This window comes from Mesoplodon bidens (genome assembly GCF_964165515.1).
Source record: "Mesoplodon bidens genome assembly, chromosome: 16".
Classification (NCBI taxonomy): Eukaryota; Metazoa; Chordata; class Mammalia; order Artiodactyla; family Ziphiidae; genus Mesoplodon; species Mesoplodon bidens.
This window is the reverse complement of record NC_138173.1, coordinates 28,595,830-28,619,741: the sequence shown is the minus strand read 5'-3', so window position 1 is coordinate 28,619,741 and position 23,912 is coordinate 28,595,830. Positions and strand designations below refer to the sequence as shown.

Genomic DNA, 23,912 nt, shown 5'->3' with positions numbered 1-23,912 from the left:
TAAAAGCTGGCTTTCCCTAAGACCGTGACAAAATAAGGAGAGAGCATGTGAAAACTGTTACCTTAGTGGAAAGATCCTCTTGGAAGAAGTGATTCGATTTTCTAGAAAACTCATCCTAGAACACCTTAACTGGGAAATATACACACACAGAAATAAAACTGGTAGGCAAAAATATTTCTTCTAAGATTTTCTAAAGTTCCCTGATTCTTGCTTTACAACTTATTGATATTTTCTTGGGCCTCTGCCGTGCTGTCAGAAAGTCTCATTTTGAAGCAAGGAAACTTCAATGAGAAAAGCATTTCAACTTTTAGCTCACTACAAATTTTCCCTTGGGAGATTATAGTTCTAGATCTATTCCAGACATTAGGTCCTTTGTTGCTCCAACCAAACACGGGACGCCACCCAGAGGTGCGCAGCGCCACCTCCTGGGAGCGCGGACAAAGCCAGCCAGCAGTAAGCGGCGGAGGGCCGACCACCTGTGTTACGGTCCGTGTGGCTCTGGTGACTCAGACACTTCGGGTGGTTTCTGTACACATACCCCTGCGAGGAACTCCAGACTTAGCCGCGTCTTCGACGCCTCAGCTGAGTAGAAGTTCTTAACCCAGCGAACACCAAGGTATGTTAAAAGGGACGGTCCTGTGTTTAGGGAAGGATGCAGCACGGCTGAGATGGTTCTGTGGACAGGACTACTTTAGGTGGGTGGGAAAAAAGCCGTGAGCGAAACGACGCTCGGTGGGCGGAACGACGCTCGGTGGGCGGGGCTTAGCTCAGTCTGCAGACCAAGTTCAAGGGACACGACTCCGCCCTGTGGGCGGAGCTTATCTCGGTGGGCGGAACTACGACCTGAGAGAGGACCGTTGGCTGGCTTCCTCATTCCGGAACTTCCTGGATCCTGTGCGTGCAGCTGGCGTTACCTGGAGTTTAAAAACCTGCCCGAGGATATCTGAGGACTGGTGAGAGATTAATAAAAAAATTTTGCGGCGCGCTGGCATGAAGTTTCCGAGGGTTGAGACAGGATTGGCCGTCCGCGGGCTGCTGCCGTCTGGAGGCTCCGTTCCGTCGTCGCTTGCTGCCTTAGGCAGCCCTACTCGGCCGCAGGCCTGCTGGCTCAGGCCTAAAACCCCCATGCCTGCTGGGCCTTCAGCCCACGGCAGGGTACCAGTTTTGGGTTGTTCTGTTGTCACCAGTTTCCACGTGGTTGTTAGAGAAAATCCCTATCCCCTACCCCCACAGCTAGGCTCTCACCTTCTCCACGAACCTTCCTCGAGTCCCCAGCTCGATTGGAACTTTCCCTTCTGTGACTCCACTCGTATGCTGTCAGTTACAGCACCTATCTTTATGTTTCTTGTGTTTGTATATGTTTCATATGTATGTATATAGGTTCTGTACCACACTTGGTACATAGTAATTGATTAATGAATACTAGATGAATGGTTGGATTTTGGTTACTTATCGGAAGGATTTTAGATTATTTAATTTAGGGGTGGTTTATGTGTATTTTCTGCTTCTATAATAATCATGTATTTCCTACTGTGTTCATTTTTTTTTTTTTTTTTTTTTTTGCGGTATGTGGTCCTCTCACTGTTGTGGCCTCTCCCGTTGCGGAGCACAGGCTCCGGACACACAGGCTCAGCGGCCACGGCTCACGGGCCCAGCCGCTTCACGGCATGTGGGATCTTCCCAGACCGGGACACGAACCCGTGTCCCCTGCATCGGCAGGCGGACTCTCAACCACTGGGCCACTAGGGAAGCCCCATTTTTTTTTTTTTTTTTTTTAAGAAGAAGTTCTGTTGGGGTTCGGAACCATTGCTGTCTCTCTTGTTCCTGAGGCTAGACATTGAAGGAGGAGAGATACAATGTGAGCAAAGGGAAGAAAGGAAGAATGTGCAAGGTGTCTTCAGAGAGTGATTAGTAGACTAGAGTAGGTATAGAGAAATAGCAGGAGATACCTTTGACAGATTTATGCTAGAGTCAGGTTTCCAGCAGCAATATGTCAGGACAAAAACCTTGTGGGTTGGAGGAGCCAGTGAAGGATTTTACCATTGGGACGGTTCATTTCATACCACTACGCAGGATAGACTTGAATGCATGTGGCTTAAGCCAGGGGTTGACAGTCTTTCTGTAAAGGACCAAATAGTAAATATTTTAGGCTTTGCGAGCCACAGTTGTCGCAGGAAAGCAGCCACAGACAAAACATACATAATCGAATGGACGTAGCTGCGTTCTAATAAAACATCATTTACAAAGACGGGTGCCTGACCTGATTTGGTCCATGGGTATAGTTGGTCCCAACCCAGAGTCTAACCAAATAGTCGTAGGGACTAAAGCAGTAACCCAGTCCTGAACTAGGCAGTAGTAAATCATGTTTTTGTACTGCATTTTTATTTATATACAAGAGGCCACATCACATAATGAGAGCTCAGGATCTAGTCTGCTTGGCTTTGAATCTTGGCATTCTCTGACTACTAATAGTGTAACAATGGGCAGATTAACTTCTCTTTGCATCAGTTTTTTTTTTAATCTGTATAATGATAATAATACGTCCTACGAAGTGTTGTTGTAAGGAGTAAATTAGTCAAAACACATAAAATGTTAGCATAGTGCTGTACATGTAGTAAAAGCTTAATAAATCTTAACTATTAATATTTTTTAAATTGTTCCTCACGTGCATTGTTAAAGACAGGTTTCAGAGATGTTTCTCAAGTAGAATTTATAGGCTTACTGTGTTTAGCTATAGAACAGAGATAATACCTACAGTTTTTAGGCAAGAGCCATTCACATAGAGGTGATGCGGAAGTCATGAAAGTAATTTAACGCGGGGGCTAGGAAGTGTAAGCTTAAGTACTGGTTTTGAGGAGGTGCGCACAGGAGTGAAAATGGGACAAGTAAAAAGGAATGAAGGAAGGAGGGAGAAGAGAGTCAGTCGTAGAGTATGAAAGGAACCAGAATGGAATAGCAGTATGTAAACTATCAGAAGGATGGATGGTGATGGTTAGCATTGTCAGATGCTGCAGAGAGCTGAAAGAAAACAACTGTTGTGTTGAGAATGTTAATTAATGAATCTAACTGGCAGAAATTAATGTGGAGCCTCTTATGGGCCAGGTGCCGGAGATGCAGAAAAGAATTAGCTACACACTCTGCACTGAAACAGAAAAATCTAGTAGGACCGAAAGGACATGGAGATAATTTTAATACAAGCAGCAATTTTAAAAATAATCAGGAGGAAGGTGGAACTTCTTAGATTTAATTGGTACCTTTACTTCCAAAACTTAAATTGATTTACAGTTCATAAACATGGGCAACTGAATTGAGCTCCTCTTCTTTCTTGCCTAGACAATGGCCAAGAACAAACTAAGAGGACAGAAGTCCAGGAATGTATTCCAGGTAGCCAGCCGAAAAAGCTTTAAGGTTAAAAATAAGGCAAAGCCAGTTACCACTAATCTGAAGAAGGTTAGTATCACTTAAGCACTCTGACTTTATTGTTTACAAGAAAAGCATAATTGTAAAGCTACTGAAAAACTGAATGCTAATATTTAAAACAGGTTCTTAGCCTTTCCTACAAAAGCAAGATGATTGTTAAACATTTGTTTCAAAAAAGAAACAACGATGCAGAAAAATAACCTCCCTTTCTTGAATTCAAGTGCAAAAGGAAGAAGGCATTTTAACTGCAAATGTATGAGGCTCCAAGTAACAGTTTTAATAGTTTTCTCAGAGCATAGAAATCATAAAAAACCATGGTATGGAAAAATTATCTCTAAACTCATATATATTCAGGAAGCTTTCAACCAGAGCCAAGACATGGAATGTCAGTCAACACCCATTCTTTTTCTTCTCAGTAAATCTTATTTCTCTGAAGATATCTATAGCTCAGATAAAAACCTAAAAATAGAAGATAAAATATTTTGTTTCTTAAAATACAAAATTTGAAAAGAAAGGAGTTGCTTTATCTTTTTTTCAAAATATTTGGGGAATGGGAAAGTTCTTCAAGATTAAGTAGACTCCTTAAGGAAATTATTCAAGAAAATGTTTTCAAGCTTAAGTAGTAGGTGGAGTCCCCTCTAGAGGACTTAGTAATTATCATAATGGTCCATAGAAATGTAACATTTTATCTTTCAGTCTTCATGAATTAGCTGAGTTAAACTTTTTGGTGGAGCAATTTCATGACTTTGGAGATGCTATAAAGGAAATAAAGCTGGGTGATATGACTGGGGTTTGGGGGTGACAGTTTTAGATAGAATTGTCTTCAGGGTTGACATTGAAGCCAAGACCTGCCTGACAGGAGCCAGTGATGCAAACTGCTGGGAAGTGTTGGGAGCAGCATGTCCTAGGCAGAAAGAATAGTGAGTGCAGAGACCCCCAGCTGGGTGAAGGCTTGGTGTATTTGAGGAAAATTATTTTGTTTGGATAGGAAGTCCTAGAAGCTCTACGGTTGCTAATGGAGAAGATCTGTGGGTAGGCAGCCTGGTTGGAGAAAGTATCGAACACTTTTCTGAGAAAGCAGCCTAACTTAGGGGGAGGTCGCACGATCGCCAGGTACTATATACATGGTAAATTGAAGTTGGTGGCCACGAACTTAAAGTGAAGCCAGTCAGCCAGTTATGATTTTCTAGAGCTTCAGTTTTGGGCTCAGAAAAGGCTGATACCTGAGTTTAACTAGGTTGGCAGGGAAGTCTGACTGAGGGAGAGAAGGGAAGTAGAGTTAGGGTGTGAAGGAGCGACTGATCAGTGGTCATGTAATCTGTGCAGGCTAAAGGAAAAAGCGGGGATATGAACATGTGAACAATAGTGAACTTGGTGGGAAAAGATTTCAGTGAGATTTAAGAACTATTAATAAAATAAGTGAATAGAAGGATAGGAGGTGGTGCGGTAACAGGTAATGATGCCGCCTAAGGTAATGCGTGAGAGTGATGGCAAGGTAGGTCGTGGAAAAGACCCCTGGAGGTGAGGCCCTGAAGAGATTAAGAAGCCATAGGATAGGTTTTTGTCGTAGCCACTAAGCAGCGACGCCAGGCGTGAGAGGGGTCAGTGAGCCATGGTCTGAGATCTTTCACGAAGGAGCAAGTAATCACGGTGTTGGTAGGTGACAGTAATGAGGAGAGGGGTGTCAGAATGTCCTGATGCATAAGGTGCAAAAGAGCTAAAAGTTTTGAAGGAGAAATGGTTGGGGAGCAGCTGTGAAGAACAAGAATACCACCCCCACCTTTCAGATTCAAGCGAGGACGGCTACAGGGGCCGCTGTCCTCAGGAGACTGCCAGGCACTTCCATCAAGGAAGGATTCAGAGACGTACTGTTAGAAGGACACTGGAAGCATGCCAGCCAGGTTCCTCATTTTACAGATGAGAGAGGATAGCACCGTAGCTTAGAAACATAGTGGTCACATATTTTGGCCCGTTTATTCCAGGAAAGTCAAGGTATGAGGTATATCCACACAATTCTTATTTTTAAAAAGACAGAACCTTTTGTCTAAAATGTCCCAATAAGACTGTAAGAATTTTAGGGTAAATTGTCTCCATAAATTGGTAGGATTGATAAGAGTTTATAGATTTGGGGGGTGACAAGATTAAATTAAGGTAGCCTATATTTTTATCCTTAATGGTTGTGAGACCATGGATTAATGCTCTTTTTCTTTTTTTAAAAGATGAACATCGTGAATGATGAAAAAGTTAACATCGTGAATGAAGCTTTTGTATATATGCAAAAGGTAGTTGCATGGTTCGTAAAAGACCTTTCCCTTGAACCTGTGCAGAAACAGCTGGTGAGTGGAAGTCACTTCCTTTCGTTCTGGCTAATAAACTCCAAATTTTCAAAGCCTGTATTGATTGTCATTTTTAGTATTTGGCTCTGTAGTATGTATAGCTTATTCAGACTTTAAAACATTGAGTCTAAAATATGGAACTTTATTGTTCTATTTCCAAAAGTACAACTAGAAGAAATTATATTGAATAATAGATTATATGTCAGTAGATTATGTCATTTCTGTTTGCTATTGTTATCTAAATTTTTAAATGTACTTTTCTCTCCAGATTCCTCAGCAGTGTCGTGAAAACGAACCAGTTGATGTTGATGAAGCTACAAGATTAATGGCTCAGTTGTAATACACTGGTGATGCATCAGATTCCCCAAAAAGACCAATAAATTAAATGCTTTATACAGTTTTATTTTAAAAAATCTTGTTAATGTACAGGCATTGGCACATTTTAAAAACAAACTACATAAACAGATCTTTCCTATAACCTAGGAAAGTGGAATGTCAGAAGTCAACAAAATGTGATAAACTTAAAGTGCTAAAACAGAAGGCACTTCACAAAATCTGTTCACTGAAACAGTTAACATATCCTAGTTTACACCCTTCACTTTATAAGTGGCAGTGAATGTCTGGATCAGAGGGTACACAGAAAAATGGACAGTCTCGTGGCAGTAAAAATGTAAGACAAACAAATGATGAGCCCTTGGCCAACTTCTTTTGTTTTTGATGACCTTAAGTCTACTTTAACTTTCCTCTCATATAAGGAAAAAAAAAAAAACAGAAGGATTCAGAATGGGAGGAAAAGTTGAAATTCCAGAATGTAATTACTTGAGGGTAGGGAGTCGGTGGATATGAAATCACTTTTTCCCCTGAAGCAATCAGAATCCTTTGTTCTTATGGTTGAAGTTTTGTGAAGTAAAAAAGAAAGTATTAGGGAAGAACATTTCAGAATCAGTGAACTAAAAAGGCGTTACATTCATTATTTTAAATACTTAGGTTATTAAGACGTCTAAAATGTTACACAGTTAGAGGTAGATAACAGTCCCAAGTTTCCATGGAGTCTAATAATTTAGTATCTGGACATCAAACAGATCACAAACTCCTTCATTATCATCTAAATTAAAGTTGTAGTCATCTGCCGGGGTCGGAGAAAGCCGTAAAAGTGGAAACACTGCAAGCAAAAAATAAATTCAGTGTTAAAGATGGTTTCTACATACAGGTAATGATGTCTAACATAAAATGCTATCAAAAACATCAAGCCAGGGCTTCCCTGGTGGCGCAGTGGTTGGGAGTCCGCCTGCCAATGCAGGGGACACGGGTTCGTGCCCCGGTCCGGGAGGATCACACATGCCGTGGAGCGGCTGGGCCCGTGAGCCGTGGCCGCTGGGCCTGCATGTCCAGAGCCTGTGCTCCACACTGGGGGAGGCCACAACAGTGAGAGGCCCGACTACCGCAAAAAAAAAAAAAAAAAAAATCAAGCCAAATTATGTTTCCCATGTTATACAGCAAGTTTTTTAAAAATACGTAATAGGAAATGTAATGATCAAATTAATGACTTGTATTTTGTGTATATTTTGATAGATTCTTCTTTAAAGACATTTTATGCATTGATTATAGGTGTTAGCTTGAGAAACAGAAGTTAATTTTTATTGGTTGAACTTGTCACTAAAATTTATGATTCAGAAACACTGGTCAAAGTATTTTCTCTGATCTGCTAAATAAGCTACCACTTTGAAAACAGAGAAAGGAACTAGACGTAAATTAATAACTATGCTGAAATTCTCTGCTTTTATGGAAGTGTCTGATAAATGTCTAAGTGGTTACTGTGCCATTGGCTAATTTAACAGCTGCTACTTCCTAGGTCTCGGCTATACATATTTGTTAGGAACCAGGACTCTGAATCCAAGAACTTTTAGAAAGGTGAGGCCCAGAGAGTAACTGCTCAAGTAACTACCATATTAGAGCTAGTTGATTTTTAAGAATTATTTCAGATTAGACGATGATGTGGCTAATCTTAGTAATACTGACTTCACATTGGCAGCTTGAAATTGGCCATGGGAGGAGTATTTACAAAACTATGTTTTCACATTTCCTCTTGACTCAGATACGCTGTTTTACTCTTCTTGGCCAAATTCTTCAGGTGTAAAAAGGGCTAGTATGCCAACAATTCAGAAGTTTATTCAGTAAAGGTGATAAGTATCCCCTTATGAATTCTTTTTCCTCAAAAAGCAGGCAAAAAATTCTGAAGGATGCCTATAACTTACTATGAATCATAGTACATTAAGCAGTTAAAAAATACGGGTTCTTCATTTCTCTTAACTCATGTGCCACTCATAAATTCTAGAAAAGCCTTATTGATGTATAAGGTTATATTTATTAAATTTTTTAACTACTTACCATCAGAAGACATTAACTCATCAATATCTCCACTAATAGATCCCGCTGGAAAGAGAAATGTGATATAGAGTTTTTTACACTTCTCTTTATATATTTTAGCAGCCAAAAGGCAGTTATATTTAAACAGCATATATTTAAACACAGTAGATATTAAGCACAGTTATATTTAACATCAGCATCTTGATTAAAAGTACGAAATTAGGGCTTCCCTGGTGGCGCAGTGGTTGAGAGTCCGCCAGCCAATGCAGGGGACGCGGGTTCGTGCCCTGGTCCGGGAAGATCCCACATGCCGCGGAGCGGCTAGGCCCGTGAGCCATGGCCGCTGAGCCTGCGCGTCCGGAGCCTGTGCTCTGCAACGGGGGAGGCCACAACAGTGAGAGGCCCGCGTACCGCAAACAAATAAACAGACAAAACACAAAAAAACCAACAGGGACTTCCCTGGCACTCTAGTGGTTAGGACTTCGCCTTCCAATGCAGGGGTGTAGGTTTGATCCCTGGTCGGGGAGTTAAGATCCTACGTGCCTCGCAGCCGAAAAACCAAAACATAAAACAGAAGCAATATTGTAATAAATTCAATAAAGACTTTAAAAGTGGTCCACACACACAGACACACACACACAAACTGAAAAAAACGTAAATAACCCAATTAAAAAAACAATGTTTTCGTTCAGATAACGGAGAAGACAAGGGATGGATATTTCTTCCATCTATGGCTGAATCCAAGGACTCCAATGATATCACCAAGGTCCTGTGTTCTGTTGTTCAGCTCTGTGTTCTTTTGCATTGCTCTTATTCTCTCCCACTGCAGTCAGGCTTCCCTCAAGTTGCTGGAGGAGACGGCAACTAGCAGCCTCAATTTCACATCATCCTAGCACAGGGATACTAAAAGCAAGAATTGTCTCCACTACCTCTGGCTGGAAAATCTTTAGACGAGGACTGTAATTATTCATTCAACCAGGATCACTTAATGGGAGAAGAGTGGTTCCCCAGAGAGGGATGCTGAGCAGATAATGAATGTCCTCTGAAGTGGGTATTTACTGAGCAGCCATCTACATATGGGAGAGGGAGGCACAGAGACATGAAGTAACTTTTCCACAGTCACACTGTTGGTAGGTAACAGAAGTAAACAGAAATCATGTCTTCTCACTCATACCTCATAGAGTGCCTCTGCTCTTGCCTGTATAAACCATGTTATTTCCGTGGTGTAAGTATCCCTACCTCACCATTTCCAAATGAAAGCTAGGCCCGTAAGTCTTCATAAAGACTATAATATCATTCCATTGCATCTATTTCTTTGTCTTCTGCATATACATCAATAACTTCACATTCAAGGAACCATAATTATACTCACCTTATTAGCTTCAGTATTCCTGGATAACTCTGGCCTCGTGAAAGAATCTAACGGTTTTCTGTCGCTTTGATGTTACTTTGTCGCCACACATTATGGGCATTTTATAATGCATTTTAAGGTGTTTTTAAAAGTCACTCTTTAGAAAAAATACAGAATTTTTAATACAATTACATTGACAAGTAATTATTCCTCATTGCTTAACGTATTCCCTAATTTTTTGTGATGGACATAAACAATAAAATGATTTACTGTAAAAGTGGTTCATCTTTCTTTAAGCAGGCAAGTGCCTGGTCTGGTGGGAAGAGGACTTGACCGACGGCCAGCCCACGTGGATTCTAGTTTGGCTTTGTCAGTTACTACTTGTGTGGATACCGAACATGGCTTAGACTCTGAACCTCAGCATTCTCACTTGCAAAAGGGGAATGCTACTTTGGCCTTATTTTGATACTTAGAGCAGAACTCATGTACCGTTACCAAAATGATATAAAAATGTCAGTACTTCTACATTTGTTTAAAAGCTGGCTTTCCCTAAGACCGTGACAAAATAAGGAGAGAGCATGTGAAAACTGTTACCTTAGTGGAAAGATCCTCTTGGAAGAAGTGATTCGATTTTCTAGAAAACTCATCCTAGAACACCTTAACTGGGAAATATACACACACAGAAATAAAACTGGAAGGCAAAAATATTTCTTCCAAGATTTTCTAAAGTTCCCTGATTCTTGTTTTACAACTTATTGATATTTTCTTGGGCCTCTGCCGTGCTGTCAGAAAGTCTCATTTTGAAGCAAGGAAGCTTCAATGGGAAAAGCATTTCAACTTTTGGCTCACTACAAATTTTCCCTTGGGAGATTATAGTTCTAGATCTATTCCAGACATTAGGTTCTTTGTTGCTGCAACCAAACCCGGACACCACCCAGAGGTGCGCAGCGCCACCTCCTGGGAGCGCGGACAGAGCCAGCCAGCAGTAAGCGGCTGAGGGCCGACCACCTGTGTTACGGTCCGTGTGGCTCTGGTGACTCAGACACTTCGGGTGGTTTCTGTACACACACCCCTGCGAGCAACTGCAGACTTAGCCGCGTCTTCGAAGCCTCAGCTGAGTAGAGGTTCCTAACCCAGGGAACGGCAAAGCATGTTTACAGGGACGGTCCTGTTTTTAGGGAAGGATGCTACACGGCTGAGACGGTTCTGTGGACAGGACTACTTGAGGTGGGTGGGAACAAGCCCGTGAGCGGAATGACGCTCGGTGGGCGGAACGACGCTCGGTGAGCGGAAAGACGCTCGGTGGGCGTGGCTTATCTCGGTCTGCAGACCAAGCTCACGGGACAAGACTCCGCCCTGTGGGCGGAGCTTATCTCGGTGGGCGGAACTACGACCTGAGAGAGGACCGTTGGCTGGCTTCCTCATTCCGGAACTTCCTGGATCCTGTGCGTACTGCTGGCGTTACGTGGAGCTTATACCCCTGCCCGAGGGTAGCGGAGGACTGGTGAGAGATTAATAAAAAAAATTTTCCGGCGCGCTGGCGTGAAGTTTCTGAGGATTGAGACGGGACCGCGGGCTGCTGCCGTCGGGAGGCTCCGTTCCGTCGTCGCTTGCTGCCTTAGGCAGCCCTACTCGGCCGCAGGCCTGTTGGCTCAGGCCTAAAACCCCCATGCCTGCTGGGCCTTCAGCCCACGGCAGGGTACCAGTTTTGGGTTGTTCTGTTGTCACCAGTTTCCACGTGGTTGTTAGAGAAAATCCCTGTCCCCCTACCCCCACAGCTAGGCTCTCACCTTCTCCACGAACCTTCCTCGAGTCCCCAGCTCGATTGGAACTTTCCCTTCTGTGACTCCACTCGTATGCTGTCAGTTACAGCACCTATCTTTATGTTTCTTGTGTTTGTATATGTTTCATATGTATGTATATAGGTTCTGTACCACACTTGGTACATAGTAATTGATTAATGAATACTAGATGAATGGTTGGATTTTGGTTACTTATCGGAAGGATTTTAGATTATTTAATTTAGGGGTGGTTTATGTGTATTTTCTGCTTCTATAATAATCATGTATTTCCTACTGTGTTCTTTTTTTTTTTTTTTTTTTTTTTTTTTGCGGTATGTGGTCCTCTCACTGTTGTGGCCTCTCCCGTTGCGGAGCACAGGCTCCGGACACACAGGCTCAGCGGCCACGGCTCACGGGCCCAGCCGCTTCACGGCATGTGGGATCTTCCCAGACCGGGACACGAACCCGTGTCCCCTGCATCGGCAGGCGGACTCTCAACCACTGGGCCACTAGGGAAGCCCCATATTTTTTTTTTTTTTTTTTTTTTTAAGAAGAAGTTCTGTTGGGGTTCGGAACCATTGCTGTCTCTCTTGTTCCTGAGGCTAGACATTGAAGGAGGAGAGATACAATGTGAGCAAAGGGAAGAAAGGAAGAATGTGCAAGGTGTCTTCAGAGAGTGATTAGTAGACTAGAGTAGGTATAGAGAAATAGCAGGAGATACCTTTGACAGATTTATGCTAGAGTCAGGTTTCCAGCAGCAATATGTCAGGACAAAAACCTTGTGGGTTGGAGGAGCCAGTGAAGGATTTTACCATTGGGACGGTTCATTTCATACCACTACGCAGGATAGACTTGAATGCATGTGGCTTAAGCCAGGGGTTGACAGTCTTTCTGTAAAGGACCAAATAGTAAATATTTTAGGCTTTGCGAGCCACAGTTGTCGCAGGAAAGCAGCCACAGACAAAACATACATAATCGAATGGACGTAGCTGCGTTCTAATAAAACATCATTTACAAAGACGGGTGCCTGACCTGATTTGGTCCATGGGTATAGTTGGTCCCAACCCAGAGTCTAACCAAATAGTCGTAGGGACTAAAGCAGTAACCCAGTCCTGAACTAGGCAGTAGTAAATCATGTTTTTGTACTGCATTTTTATTTATATACGAGAGGCCACATCACATAATGAGAGCTCAGGATCTAGTCTGCTTGGCTTTGAATCTTGGCATTCTCTGACTACTAATAGTGTAACAATGGGCAGATTAACTTCTCTTTGCATCAGTTTTTTTTTTAATCTGTATAATGATAATAATACGTCCTACGAAGTGTTGTTGTAAGGAGTAAATTAGTCAAAACACATAAAATGTTAGCATAGTGCTGTACATGTAGTAAAAGCTTAATAAATCTTAACTATTAATATTTTTTAAATTGTTCCTCACGTGCATTGTTAAAGACAGGTTTCAGAGATGTTTCTCAAGTAGAATTTATAGGCTTACTGTGTTTAGCTATAGAACAGAGATAATACCTACAGTTTTTAGGCAAGAGCCATTCACATAGAGGTGATGCGGAAGTCATGAAAGTAATTTAACGCGGGGGCTAGGAAGTGTAAGCTTAAGTACTGGTTTTGAGGAGGTGCGCACAGGAGTGAAAATGGGACAAGTAAAAAGGAATGAAGGAAGGAGGGAGAAGAGAGTCAGTCGTAGAGTATGAAAGGAACCAGAATGGAATAGCAGTATGTAAACTATCAGAAGGATGGATGGTGATGGTTAGCATTGTCAGATGCTGCAGAGAGCTGAAAGAAAACAACTGTTGTGTTGAGAATGTTAATTAATGAATCTAACTGGCAGAAATTAATGTGGAGCCTCTTATGGGCCAGGTGCCGGAGATGCAGAAAAGAATTAGCTACACACTCTGCACTGAAACAGAAAAATCTAGTAGGACCGAAAGGACATGGAGATAATTTTAATACAAGCAGCAATTTTAAAAATAATCAGGAGGAAGGTGGAACTTCTTAGATTTAATTGGTACCTTTACTTCCAAAACTTAAATTGATTTACAGTTCATAAACATGGGCAACTGAATTGAGCTCCTCTTCTTTCTTGCCTAGACAATGGCCAAGAACAAACTAAGAGGACAGAAGTCCAGGAATGTATTCCAGGTAGCCAGCCGAAAAAGCTTTAAGGTTAAAAATAAGGCAAAGCCAGTTACCACTAATCTGAAGAAGGTTAGTATCACTTAAGCACTCTGACTTTATTGTTTACAAGAAAAGCATAATTGTAAAGCTACTGAAAAACTGAATGCTAATATTTAAAACAGGTTCTTAGCCTTTCCTACAAAAGCAAGATGATTGTTAAACATTTGTTTCAAAAAAGAAACAACGATGCAGAAAAATAACCTCCCTTTCTTGAATTCAAGTGCAAAAGGAAGAAGGCATTTTAACTGCAAATGTATGAGGCTCCAAGTAACAGTTTTAATAGTTTTCTCAGAGCATAGAAATCATAAAAAACCATGGTATGGAAAAATTATCTCTAAACTCATATATATTCAGGAAGCTTTCAACCAGAGCCAAGACATGGAATGTCAGTCAACACCCATTCTTTTTCTTCTCAGTAAATCTTATTTCTCTGAAGATATCTATAGCTCAGATAAAAACCTAAAAATAGAAGATAAAATATTTTGTTTCTTAAAATACAAAATTTGAAAAGAAAGGAGTTGCTTTATCTTTTTTTCAAAATATTTGGGGAATGGGAAAGTTCTTCAAGATTAAGTAGACTCCTTAAGGAAATTATTCAAGAAAATGTTTTCAAGCTTAAGTAGTAGGTGGAGTCCCCTCTAGAGGACTTAGTAATTATCATAATGGTCCATAGAAATGTAACATTTTATCTTTCAGTCTTCATGAATTAGCTGAGTTAAACTTTTTGGTGGAGCAATTTCATGACTTTGGAGATGCTATAAAGGAAATAAAGCTGGGTGATATGACTGGGGTTTGGGGGTGACAGTTTTAGATAGAATTGTCTTCAGGGTTGACATTGAAGCCAAGACCTGCCTGACAGGAGCCAGTGATGCAAACTGCTGGGAAGTGTTGGGAGCAGCATGTCCTAGGCAGAAAGAATAGTGAGTGCAGAGACCCCCAGCTGGGTGAAGGCTTGGTGTATTTGAGGAAAATTATTTTGTTTGGATAGGAAGTCCTAGAAGCTCTACGGTTGCTAATGGAGAAGATCTGTGGGTAGGCAGCCTGGTTGGAGAAAGTATCGAACACTTTTCTGAGAAAGCAGCCTAACTTAGGGGGAGGTCGCACGATCGCCAGGTACTATATACATGGTAAATTGAAGTTGGTGGCCACGAACTTAAAGTGAAGCCAGTCAGCCAGTTATGATTTTCTAGAGCTTCAGTTTTGGGCTCAGAAAAGGCTGATACCTGAGTTTAACTAGGTTGGCAGGGAAGTCTGACTGAGGGAGAGAAGGGAAGTAGAGTTAGGGTGTGAAGGAGCGACTGATCAGTGGTCATGTAATCTGTGCAGGCTAAAGGAAAAAGCGGGGATATGAACATGTGAACAATAGTGAACTTGGTGGGAAAAGATTTCAGTGAGATTTAAGAACTATTAATAAAATAAGTGAATAGAAGGATAGGAGGTGGTGCGGTAACAGGTAATGATGCCGCCTAAGGTAATGCGTGAGAGTGATGGCAAGGTAGGTCGTGGAAAAGACCCCTGGAGGTGAGGCCCTGAAGAGATTAAGAAGCCATAGGATAGGTTTTTGTCGTAGCCACTAAGCAGCGACGCCAGGCGTGAGAGGGGTCAGTGAGCCATGGTCTGAGATCTTTCACGAAGGAGCAAGTAATCACGGTGTTGGTAGGTGACAGTAATGAGGAGAGGGGTGTCAGAATGTCCTGATGCATAAGGTGCAAAAGAGCTAAAAGTTTTGAAGGAGAAATGGTTGGGGAGCAGCTGTGAAGAACAAGAATACCACCCCCACCTTTCAGATTCAAGCGAGGACGGCTACAGGGGCCGCTGTCCTCAGGAGACTGCCAGGCACTTCCATCAAGGAAGGATTCAGAGACGTACTGTTAGAAGGACACTGGAAGCATGCCAGCCAGGTTCCTCATTTTACAGATGAGAGAGGATAGCACCGTAGCTTAGAAACATAGTGGTCACATATTTTGGCCCGTTTATTCCAGGAAAGTCAAGGTATGAGGTATATCCACACAATTCTTATTTTTAAAAAGACAGAACCTTTTGTCTAAAATGTCCCAATAAGACTGTAAGAATTTTAGGGTAAATTGTCTCCATAAATTGGTAGGATTGATAAGAGTTTATAGATTTGGGGGGTGACAAGATTAAATTAAGGTAGCCTATATTTTTATCCTTAATGGTTGTGAGACCATGGATTAATGCTCTTTTTCTTTTTTTAAAAGATGAACATCGTGAATGATGAAAAAGTTAACATCGTGAATGAAGCTTTTGTATATATGCAAAAGGTAGTTGCATGGTTCGTAAAAGACCTTTCCCTTGAACCTGTGCAGAAACAGCTGGTGAGTGGAAGTCACTTCCTTTCGTTCTGGCTAATAAACTCCAAATTTTCAAAGCCTGTATTGATTGTCATTTTTAGTATTTGGCTCTGTAGTATGTATAGCTTATTCAGACTTTAAAACATTGAGTCTAAAATATGGAACTTTATTGTTCTATTTCCAAAAGTACAACTAGAAGAAATTATATTGAATAATAGATTATATGTCAGTAGATTATGTCATTTCTGTTTGCTATTGTTATCTAAATTTTTAAATGTACTTTTCTCTCCAGATTCCTCAGCAGTGTCGTGAAAACGAACCAGTTGATGTTGATGAAGCTACAAGATTAATGGCTCAGTTGTAATACACTGGTGATGCATCAGATTCCCCAAAAAGACCAATAAATTAAATGCTTTATACAGTTTTATTTTAAAAAATCTTGTTAATGTACAGGCATTGGCACATTTTAAAAACAAACTACATAAACAGATCTTTCCTATAACCTAGGAAAGTGGAATGTCAGAAGTCAACAAAATGTGATAAACTTAAAGTGCTAAAACAGAAGGCACTTCACAAAATCTGTTCACTGAAACAGTTAACATATCCTAGTTTACACCCTTCACTTTATAAGTGGCAGTGAATGTCTGGATCAGAGGGTACACAGAAAAATGGACAGTCTCGTGGCAGTAAAAATGTAAGACAAACAAATGATGAGCCCTTGGCCAACTTCTTTTGTTTTTGATGACCTTAAGTCTACTTTAACTTTCCTCTCATATAAGGAAAAAAAAAAAAACAGAAGGATTCAGAATGGGAGGAAAAGTTGAAATTCCAGAATGTAATTACTTGAGGGTAGGGAGTCGGTGGATATGAAATCACTTTTTCCCCTGAAGCAATCAGAATCCTTTGTTCTTATGGTTGAAGTTTTGTGAAGTAAAAAAGAAAGTATTAGGGAAGAACATTTCAGAATCAGTGAACTAAAAAGGCGTTACATTCATTATTTTAAATACTTAGGTTATTAAGACGTCTAAAATGTTACACAGTTAGAGGTAGATAACAGTCCCAAGTTTCCATGGAGTCTAATAATTTAGTATCTGGACATCAAACAGATCACAAACTCCTTCATTATCATCTAAATTAAAGTTGTAGTCATCTGCCGGGGTCGGAGAAAGCCGTAAAAGTGGAAACACTGCAAGCAAAAAATAAATTCAGTGTTAAAGATGGTTTCTACATACAGGTAATGATGTCTAACATAAAATGCTATCAAAAACATCAAGCCAGGGCTTCCCTGGTGGCGCAGTGGTTGGGAGTCCGCCTGCCAATGCAGGGGACACGGGTTCGTGCCCCGGTCCGGGAGGATCACACATGCCGTGGAGCGGCTGGGCCCGTGAGCCGTGGCCGCTGGGCCTGCATGTCCAGAGCCTGTGCTCCACACTGGGGGAGGCCACAACAGTGAGAGGCCCGACTACCGCAAAAAAAAAAAAAAAAAAAATCAAGCCAAATTATGTTTCCCATGTTATACAGCAAGTTTTTTAAAAATACGTAATAGGAAATGTAATGATCAAATTAATGACTTGTATTTTGTGTATATTTTGATAGATTCTTCTTTAAAGACATTTTATGCATTGATTATAGGTGTTAGCTTGAGAAACAGAAGTTAATTTTTATTGGTTGAACTTGTCACTAAAATTTATGATTCAGAAACACTGGTCAAAGTATTTTCTCTGATCTGCTAAATAAGCTACCACTTTGAAAACAGAGAAAGGAACTAGACGTAAATTAATAACTATGCTGAAATTCTCTGCTTTTATGGAAGTGTCTGATAAATGTCTAAGTGGTTACTGTGCCATTGGCTAATTTAACAGCTGCTACTTCCTAGGTCTCGGCTATACATATTTGTTAGGAACCAGGACTCTGAATCCAAGAACTTTTAGAAAGGTGAGGCCCAGAGAGTAACTGCTCAAGTAACTACCATATTAGAGCTAGTTGATTTTTAAGAATTATTTCAGATTAGACGATGATGTGGCTAATCTTAGTAATACTGACTTCACATTGGCAGCTTGAAATTGGCCATGGGAGGAGTATTTACAAAACTATGTTTTCACATTTCCTCTTGACTCAGATACGCTGTTTTACTCTTCTTGGCCAAATTCTTCAGGTGTAAAAAGGGCTAGTATGCCAACAATTCAGAAGTTTATTCAGTAAAGGTGATAAGTATCCCCTTATGAATTCTTTTTCCTCAAAAAGCAGGCAAAAAATTCTGAAGGATGCCTATAACTTACTATGAATCATAGTACATTAAGCAGTTAAAAAATACGGGTTCTTCATTTCTCTTAACTCATGTGCCACTCATAAATTCTAGAAAAGCCTTATTGATGTATAAGGTTATATTTATTAAATTTTTTAACTACTTACCATCAGAAGACATTAACTCATCAATATCTCCACTAATAGATCCCGCTGGAAAGAGAAATGTGATATAGAGTTTTTTACACTTCTCTTTATATATTTTAGCAGCCAAAAGGCAGTTATATTTAAACAGCATATATTTAAACACAGTAGATATTAAGCACAGTTATATTTAACATCAGCATCTTGATTAAAAGTACGAAATTAGGGCTTCCCTGGTGGCGCAGTGGTTGAGAGTCCGCCAGCCAATGCAGGGGACGCGGGTTCGTGCCCTGGTCCGGGAAGATCCCACATGCCGCGGAGCGGCTAGGCCCGTGAGCCATGGCCGCTGAGCCTGCGCGTCCGGAGCCTGTGCTCTGCAACGGGGGAGGCCACAACAGTGAGAGGCCCGCGTACCGCAAACAAATAAACAGACAAAACACAAAAAAACCAACAGGGACTTCCCTGGCACTCTAGTGGTTAGGACTTCGCCTTCCAATGCAGGGGTGTAGGTTTGATCCCTGGTCGGGGAGTTAAGATCCTACGTGCCTCGCAGCCGAAAAACCAAAACATAAAACAGAAGCAATATTGTAATAAATTCAATAAAGACTTTAAAAGTGGTCCACACACACAGACACACACACACAAACTGAAAAAAACGTAAATAACCCAATTAAAAAAACAATGTTTTCGTTCAGATAACGGAGAAGACAAGGGATGGATATTTCTTCCATCTATGGCTGAATCCAAGGACTCCAATGATATCACCAAGGTCCTGTGTTCTGTTGTTCAGCTCTGTGTTCTTTTGCATTGCTCTTATTCTCTCCCACTGCAGTCAGGCTTCCCTCAAGTTGCTGGAGGAGACGGCAACTAGCAGCCTCAATTTCACATCATCCTAGCACAGGGATACTAAAAGCAAGAATTGTCTCCACTACCTCTGGCTGGAAAATCTTTAGACGAGGACTGTAATTATTCATTCAACCAGGATCACTTAATGGGAGAAGAGTGGTTCCCCAGAGAGGGATGCTGAGCAGATAATGAATGTCCTCTGAAGTGGGTATTTACTGAGCAGCCATCTACATATGGGAGAGGGAGGCACAGAGACATGAAGTAACTTTTCCACAGTCACACTGTTGGTAGGTAACAGAAGTAAACAGAAATCATGTCTTCTCACTCATACCTCATAGAGTGCCTCTGCTCTTGCCTGTATAAACCATGTTATTTCCGTGGTGTAAGTATCCCTACCTCACCATTTCCAAATGAAAGCTAGGCCCGTAAGTCTTCATAAAGACTATAATATCATTCCATTGCATCTATTTCTTTGTCTTCTGCATATACATCAATAACTTCACATTCAAGGAACCATAATTATACTCACCTTATTAGCTTCAGTATTCCTGGATAACTCTGGCCTCGTGAAAGAATCTAACGGTTTTCTGTCGCTTTGATGTTACTTTGTCGCCACACATTATGGGCATTTTATAATGCATTTTAAGGTGTTTTTAAAAGTCACTCTTTAGAAAAAATACAGAATTTTTAATACAATTACATTGACAAGTAATTATTCCTCATTGCTTAACGTATTCCCTAATTTTTTGTGATGGACATAAACAATAAAATGATTTACTGTAAAAGTGGTTCATCTTTCTTTAAGCAGGCAAGTGCCTGGTCTGGTGGGAAGAGGACTTGACCGACGGCCAGCCCACGTGGATTCTAGTTTGGCTTTGTCAGTTACTACTTGTGTGGATACCGAACATGGCTTAGACTCTGAACCTCAGCATTCTCACTTGCAAAAGGGGAATGCTACTTTGGCCTTATTTTGATACTTAGAGCAGAACTCATGTACCGTTACCAAAATGATATAAAAATGTCAGTACTTCTACATTTGTTTAAAAGCTGGCTTTCCCTAAGACCGTGACAAAATAAGGAGAGAGCATGTGAAAACTGTTACCTTAGTGGAAAGATCCTCTTGGAAGAAGTGATTCGATTTTCTAGAAAACTCATCCTAGAACACCTTAACTGGGAAATATACACACACAGAAATAAAACTGGAAGGCAAAAATATTTCTTCCAAGATTTTCTAAAGTTCCCTGATTCTTGTTTTACAACTTATTGATATTTTCTTGGGCCTCTGCCGTGCTGTCAGAAAGTCTCATTTTGAAGCAAGGAAGCTTCAATGGGAAAAGCATTTCAACTTTTGGCTCACTACAAATTTTCCCTTGGGAGATTATAGTTCTAGATCTATTCCAGACATTAGGTTCTTTGTTGCTGCAACCAAACCCGGACACCACCCAGAGGTGCGCAGCGCCACCTCCTGGGAGCGCGGACAGAGCCAGCCAGCAGTAAGCGGCTGAGGGCCGACCACCTGTGTTACGGTCCGTGTGGCTCTGGTGACTCAGACACTTCGGGTGGTTTCTGTACACACACCCCTGCGAGCAACTGCAGACTTAGCCGCGTCTTCGAAGCCTCAGCTGAGTAGAGGTTCCTAACCCAGGGAACGGCAAAGCATGTTTACAGGGACGGTCCTGTTTTTAGGGAAGGATGCTACACGGCTGAGACGGTTCTGTGGACAGGACTACTTGAGGTGGGTGGGAACAAGCCCGTGAGCGGAATGACGCTCGGTGGGCGGAACGACGCTCGGTGAGCGGAAAGACGCTCGGTGGGCGTGGCTTATCTCGGTCTGCAGACCAAGCTCACGGGACAAGACTCCGCCCTGTGGGCGGAGCTTATCTCGGTGGGCGGAACTACGACCTGAGAGAGGACCGTTGGCTGGCTTCCTCATTCCGGAACTTCCTGGATCCTGTGCGTACTGCTGGCGTTACGTGGAGCTTATACCCCTGCCCGAGGGTAGCGGAGGACTGGTGAGAGATTAATAAAAAAAATTTTCCGGCGCGCTGGCGTGAAGTTTCTGAGGATTGAGACGGGACCGCGGGCTGCTGCCGTCGGGAGGCTCCGTTCCGTCGTCGCTTGCTGCCTTAGGCAGCCCTACTCGGCCGCAGGCCTGTTGGCTCAGGCCTAAAACCCCCATGCCTGCTGGGCCTTCAGCCCACGGCAGGGTACCAGTTTTGGGTTGTTCTGTTGTCACCAGTTTCCACGTGGTTGTTAGAGAAAATCCCTGTCCCCCTACCCCCACAGCTAGGCTCTCACCTTCTCCACGAACCTTCCTCGAGTCCCCAGCTCGATTGGAACTTTCCCTTCTGTGACTCCACTCGTATGCTGTCAGTTACAGCACCTATCTTTATGTTTCTTGTGTTTGTATATGTTTCATATGTATGTATATAGGTTCTGTACCACACTTGGTACATAGTAATTGATTAATGAATACTAGATGAATGGTTGGATTTTGGTTACTTATCGGAAGGATTTTAGATTATTTAATTTAGGGGTGGTTTATGTGTATTTTCTGCTTCTATAATAATCATGTATTTCCTACTGTGTTCTTTTTTTTTTTTTTTTTTTTTTTTTTTGCGGTATGTGGTCCTCTCACTGTTGTGGCCTCTCCCGTTGCGGAGCACAGGCTCCGGACACACAGGCTCAGCGGCCACGGCTCACGGGCCCAGCCGCTTCACGGCATGTGGGATCTTCCCAGACCGGGACACGAACCCGTGTCCCCTGCATCGGCAGGCGGACTCTCAACCACTGGGCCACTAGGGAAGCCCCATATTTTTTTTTTTTTTTTTTTTTTTAAGAAGAAGTTCTGTTGGGGTTCGGAACCATTGCTGTCTCTCTTGTTCCTGAGGCTAGACATTGAAGGAGGAGAGATACAATGTGAGCAAAGGGAAGAAAGGAAGAATGTGCAAGGTGTCTTCAGAGAGTGATTAGTAGACTAGAGTAGGTATAGAGAAATAGCAGGAGATACCTTTGACAGATTTATGCTAGAGTCAGGTTTCCAGCAGCAATATGTCAGGACAAAAACCTTGTGGGTTGGAGGAGCCAGTGAAGGATTTTACCATTGGGACGGTTCATTTCATACCACTACGCAGGATAGACTTGAATGCATGTGGCTTAAGCCAGGGGTTGACAGTCTTTCTGTAAAGGACCAAATAGTAAATATTTTAGGCTTTGCGAGCCACAGTTGTCGCAGGAAAGCAGCCACAGACAAAACATACATAATCGAATGGACGTAGCTGCGTTCTAATAAAACATCATTTACAAAGACGGGTGCCTGACCTGATTTGGTCCATGGGTATAGTTGGTCCCAACCCAGAGTCTAACCAAATAGTCGTAGGGACTAAAGCAGTAACCCAGTCCTGAACTAGGCAGTAGTAAATCATGTTTTTGTACTGCATTTTTATTTATATACGAGAGGCCACATCACATAATGAGAGCTCAGGATCTAGTCTGCTTGGCTTTGAATCTTGGCATTCTCTGACTACTAATAGTGTAACAATGGGCAGATTAACTTCTCTTTGCATCAGTTTTTTTTTTAATCTGTATAATGATAATAATACGTCCTACGAAGTGTTGTTGTAAGGAGTAAATTAGTCAAAACACATAAAATGTTAGCATAGTGCTGTACATGTAGTAAAAGCTTAATAAATCTTAACTATTAATATTTTTTAAATTGTTCCTCACGTGCATTGTTAAAGACAGGTTTCAGAGATGTTTCTCAAGTAGAATTTATAGGCTTAGTGTGTTTAGCTATAGAACAGAGATAATACCTACAGTTTTTAGGCAAGAGCCATTCACATAGAGGTGATGCGGAAGTCATGAAAGTAATTTAACGCGGGGGCTAGGAAGTGTAAGCTTAAGTACTGGTTTTGAGGAGGTGCGCACAGGAGTGAAAATGGGACAAGTAAAAAGGAATGAAGGAAGGAGGGAGAAGAGAGTCAGTCGTAGAGTATGAAAGGAACCAGAATGGAATAGCAGTATGTAAACTATCAGAAGGATGGATGGTGATGGTTAGCATTGTCAGATGCTGCAGAGAGCTGAAAGAAAACAACTGTTGTGTTGAGAATGTTAATTAATGAATCTAACTGGCAGAAATTAATGTGGAGCCTCTTATGGGCCAGGTGCCGGAGATGCAGAAAAGAATTAGCTACACACTCTGCACTGAAACAGAAAAATCTAGTAGGACCGAAAGGACATGGAGATAATTTTAATACAAGCAGCAATTTTAAAAATAATCAGGAGGAAGGTGGAACTTCTTAGATTTAATTGGTACCTTTACTTCCAAAACTTAAATTGATTTACAGTTCATAAACATGGGCAACTGAATTGAGCTCCTCTTCTTTCTTGCCTAGACAATGGCCAAGAACAAACTAAGAGGACAGAAGTCCAGGAATGTATTCCAGGTAGCCAGCCGAAAAAGCTTTAAGGTTAAAAATAAGGCAAAGCCAGTTACCACTAATCTGAAGAAGGTTAGTATCACTTAAGCACTCTGACTTTATTGTTTACAAGAAAAGCATAATTGTAAAGCTACTGAAAAACTGAATGCTAATATTTAAAACAGGTTCTTAGCCTTTCCTACAAAAGCAAGATGATTGTTAAACATTTGTTTCAAAAAAGAAACAACGATGCAGAAAAATAACCTCCCTTTCTTGAATTCAAGTGCAAAAGGAAGAAGGCATTTTAACTGCAAATGTATGAGGCTCCAAGTAACAGTTTTAATAGTTTTCTCAGAGCATAGAAATCATAAAAAACCATGGTATGGAAAAATTATCTCTAAACTCATATATATTCAGGAAGCTTTCAACCAGAGCCAAGACATGGAATGTCAGTCAACACCCATTCTTTTTCTTCTCAGTAAATCTTATTTCTCTGAAGAT

At 41.5% G+C, this 23,912-nt stretch overlaps 3 protein-coding genes and 2 long non-coding RNA genes across 5 annotated transcripts in view; 3 read left to right on the top strand and 2 right to left on the bottom strand.

The window, feature by feature from the left end:
* The first annotated feature begins 836 nt into the window (after positions 1–836).
* LOC308629812 (ribosomal biogenesis factor-like) lies at positions 837–6,153 on the top strand. The gene is made up of 4 exons (XM_081258066.1): positions 837–953; positions 3,334–3,450; positions 5,640–5,756; positions 6,025–6,153. The coding sequence occupies exons 2-4, from the start codon at positions 3,337–3,339 to the stop codon at positions 6,094–6,096; spliced, it is 303 nt and encodes a 100-aa protein (XP_081114192.1). The 5' UTR covers positions 837–953; positions 3,334–3,336; the 3' UTR covers positions 6,097–6,153.
* Positions 6,138–8,275, bottom strand: LOC308629813. The gene is made up of 2 exons (XR_014017716.1): positions 8,145–8,275; positions 6,138–6,918 (listed from the first exon to the last, which is right to left on the bottom strand). It is a non-coding gene; the product is annotated as an uncharacterized lncRNA (long non-coding RNA).
* Positions 8,276–10,885: 2,610 nt separating this feature from the next.
* On the top strand, positions 10,886–16,180 carry LOC308630182 (ribosomal biogenesis factor-like). The gene is made up of 4 exons (XM_081258639.1): positions 10,886–10,978; positions 13,361–13,477; positions 15,667–15,783; positions 16,052–16,180. Exons 2-4 carry the CDS (start codon positions 13,364–13,366, stop codon positions 16,121–16,123), a joined length of 303 nt encoding a protein of 100 aa, XP_081114765.1. The 5' UTR covers positions 10,886–10,978; positions 13,361–13,363; the 3' UTR covers positions 16,124–16,180.
* On the bottom strand, positions 16,165–19,825 carry LOC308630183. The gene is made up of 2 exons (XR_014017776.1): positions 18,172–19,825; positions 16,165–16,945 (listed from the first exon to the last, which is right to left on the bottom strand). It is a non-coding gene; the product is annotated as an uncharacterized lncRNA (long non-coding RNA).
* A 1,087-nt stretch (positions 19,826–20,912) lies between these two features.
* Positions 20,913–23,912, top strand: part of LOC308630131 (ribosomal biogenesis factor-like) — a 5,536-nt gene continuing 2,536 nt past the window's right edge. The window contains exons 1-2 of the mRNA XM_081258556.1: positions 20,913–21,005; positions 23,388–23,504. Of these exons, the coding sequence (XP_081114682.1) occupies positions 23,391–23,504 (114 nt within the window). The 5' untranslated portion in view covers positions 20,913–21,005; positions 23,388–23,390. The remainder of the gene's footprint in view (positions 21,006–23,387; positions 23,505–23,912) is intronic.

What these genes read in the sequence shown, in the direction of transcription:
- LOC308629812 (XM_081258066.1), top strand. Translation starts at nt 3,337, where the DNA reads ATGGCCAAGAACAAACTAAGAGGACAGAAGTCCAGGAATGTATTCCAG. An exon ending in TTACCACTAATCTGAAGAAG is followed by an intron (nt 3,451 to 5,639) that starts GTTAGTATCACT and finishes TTTTTTTAAAAG; the next exon opens with ATGAACATCGTGAATGATGA. An exon ending in AACCTGTGCAGAAACAGCTG is followed by an intron (nt 5,757 to 6,024) that starts GTGAGTGGAAGT and finishes TTTTCTCTCCAG; the next exon opens with ATTCCTCAGCAGTGTCGTGA.
- LOC308630182 (XM_081258639.1), top strand. Translation starts at nt 13,364, where the DNA reads ATGGCCAAGAACAAACTAAGAGGACAGAAGTCCAGGAATGTATTCCAG. An exon ending in TTACCACTAATCTGAAGAAG is followed by an intron (nt 13,478 to 15,666) that starts GTTAGTATCACT and finishes TTTTTTTAAAAG; the next exon opens with ATGAACATCGTGAATGATGA. An exon ending in AACCTGTGCAGAAACAGCTG is followed by an intron (nt 15,784 to 16,051) that starts GTGAGTGGAAGT and finishes TTTTCTCTCCAG; the next exon opens with ATTCCTCAGCAGTGTCGTGA.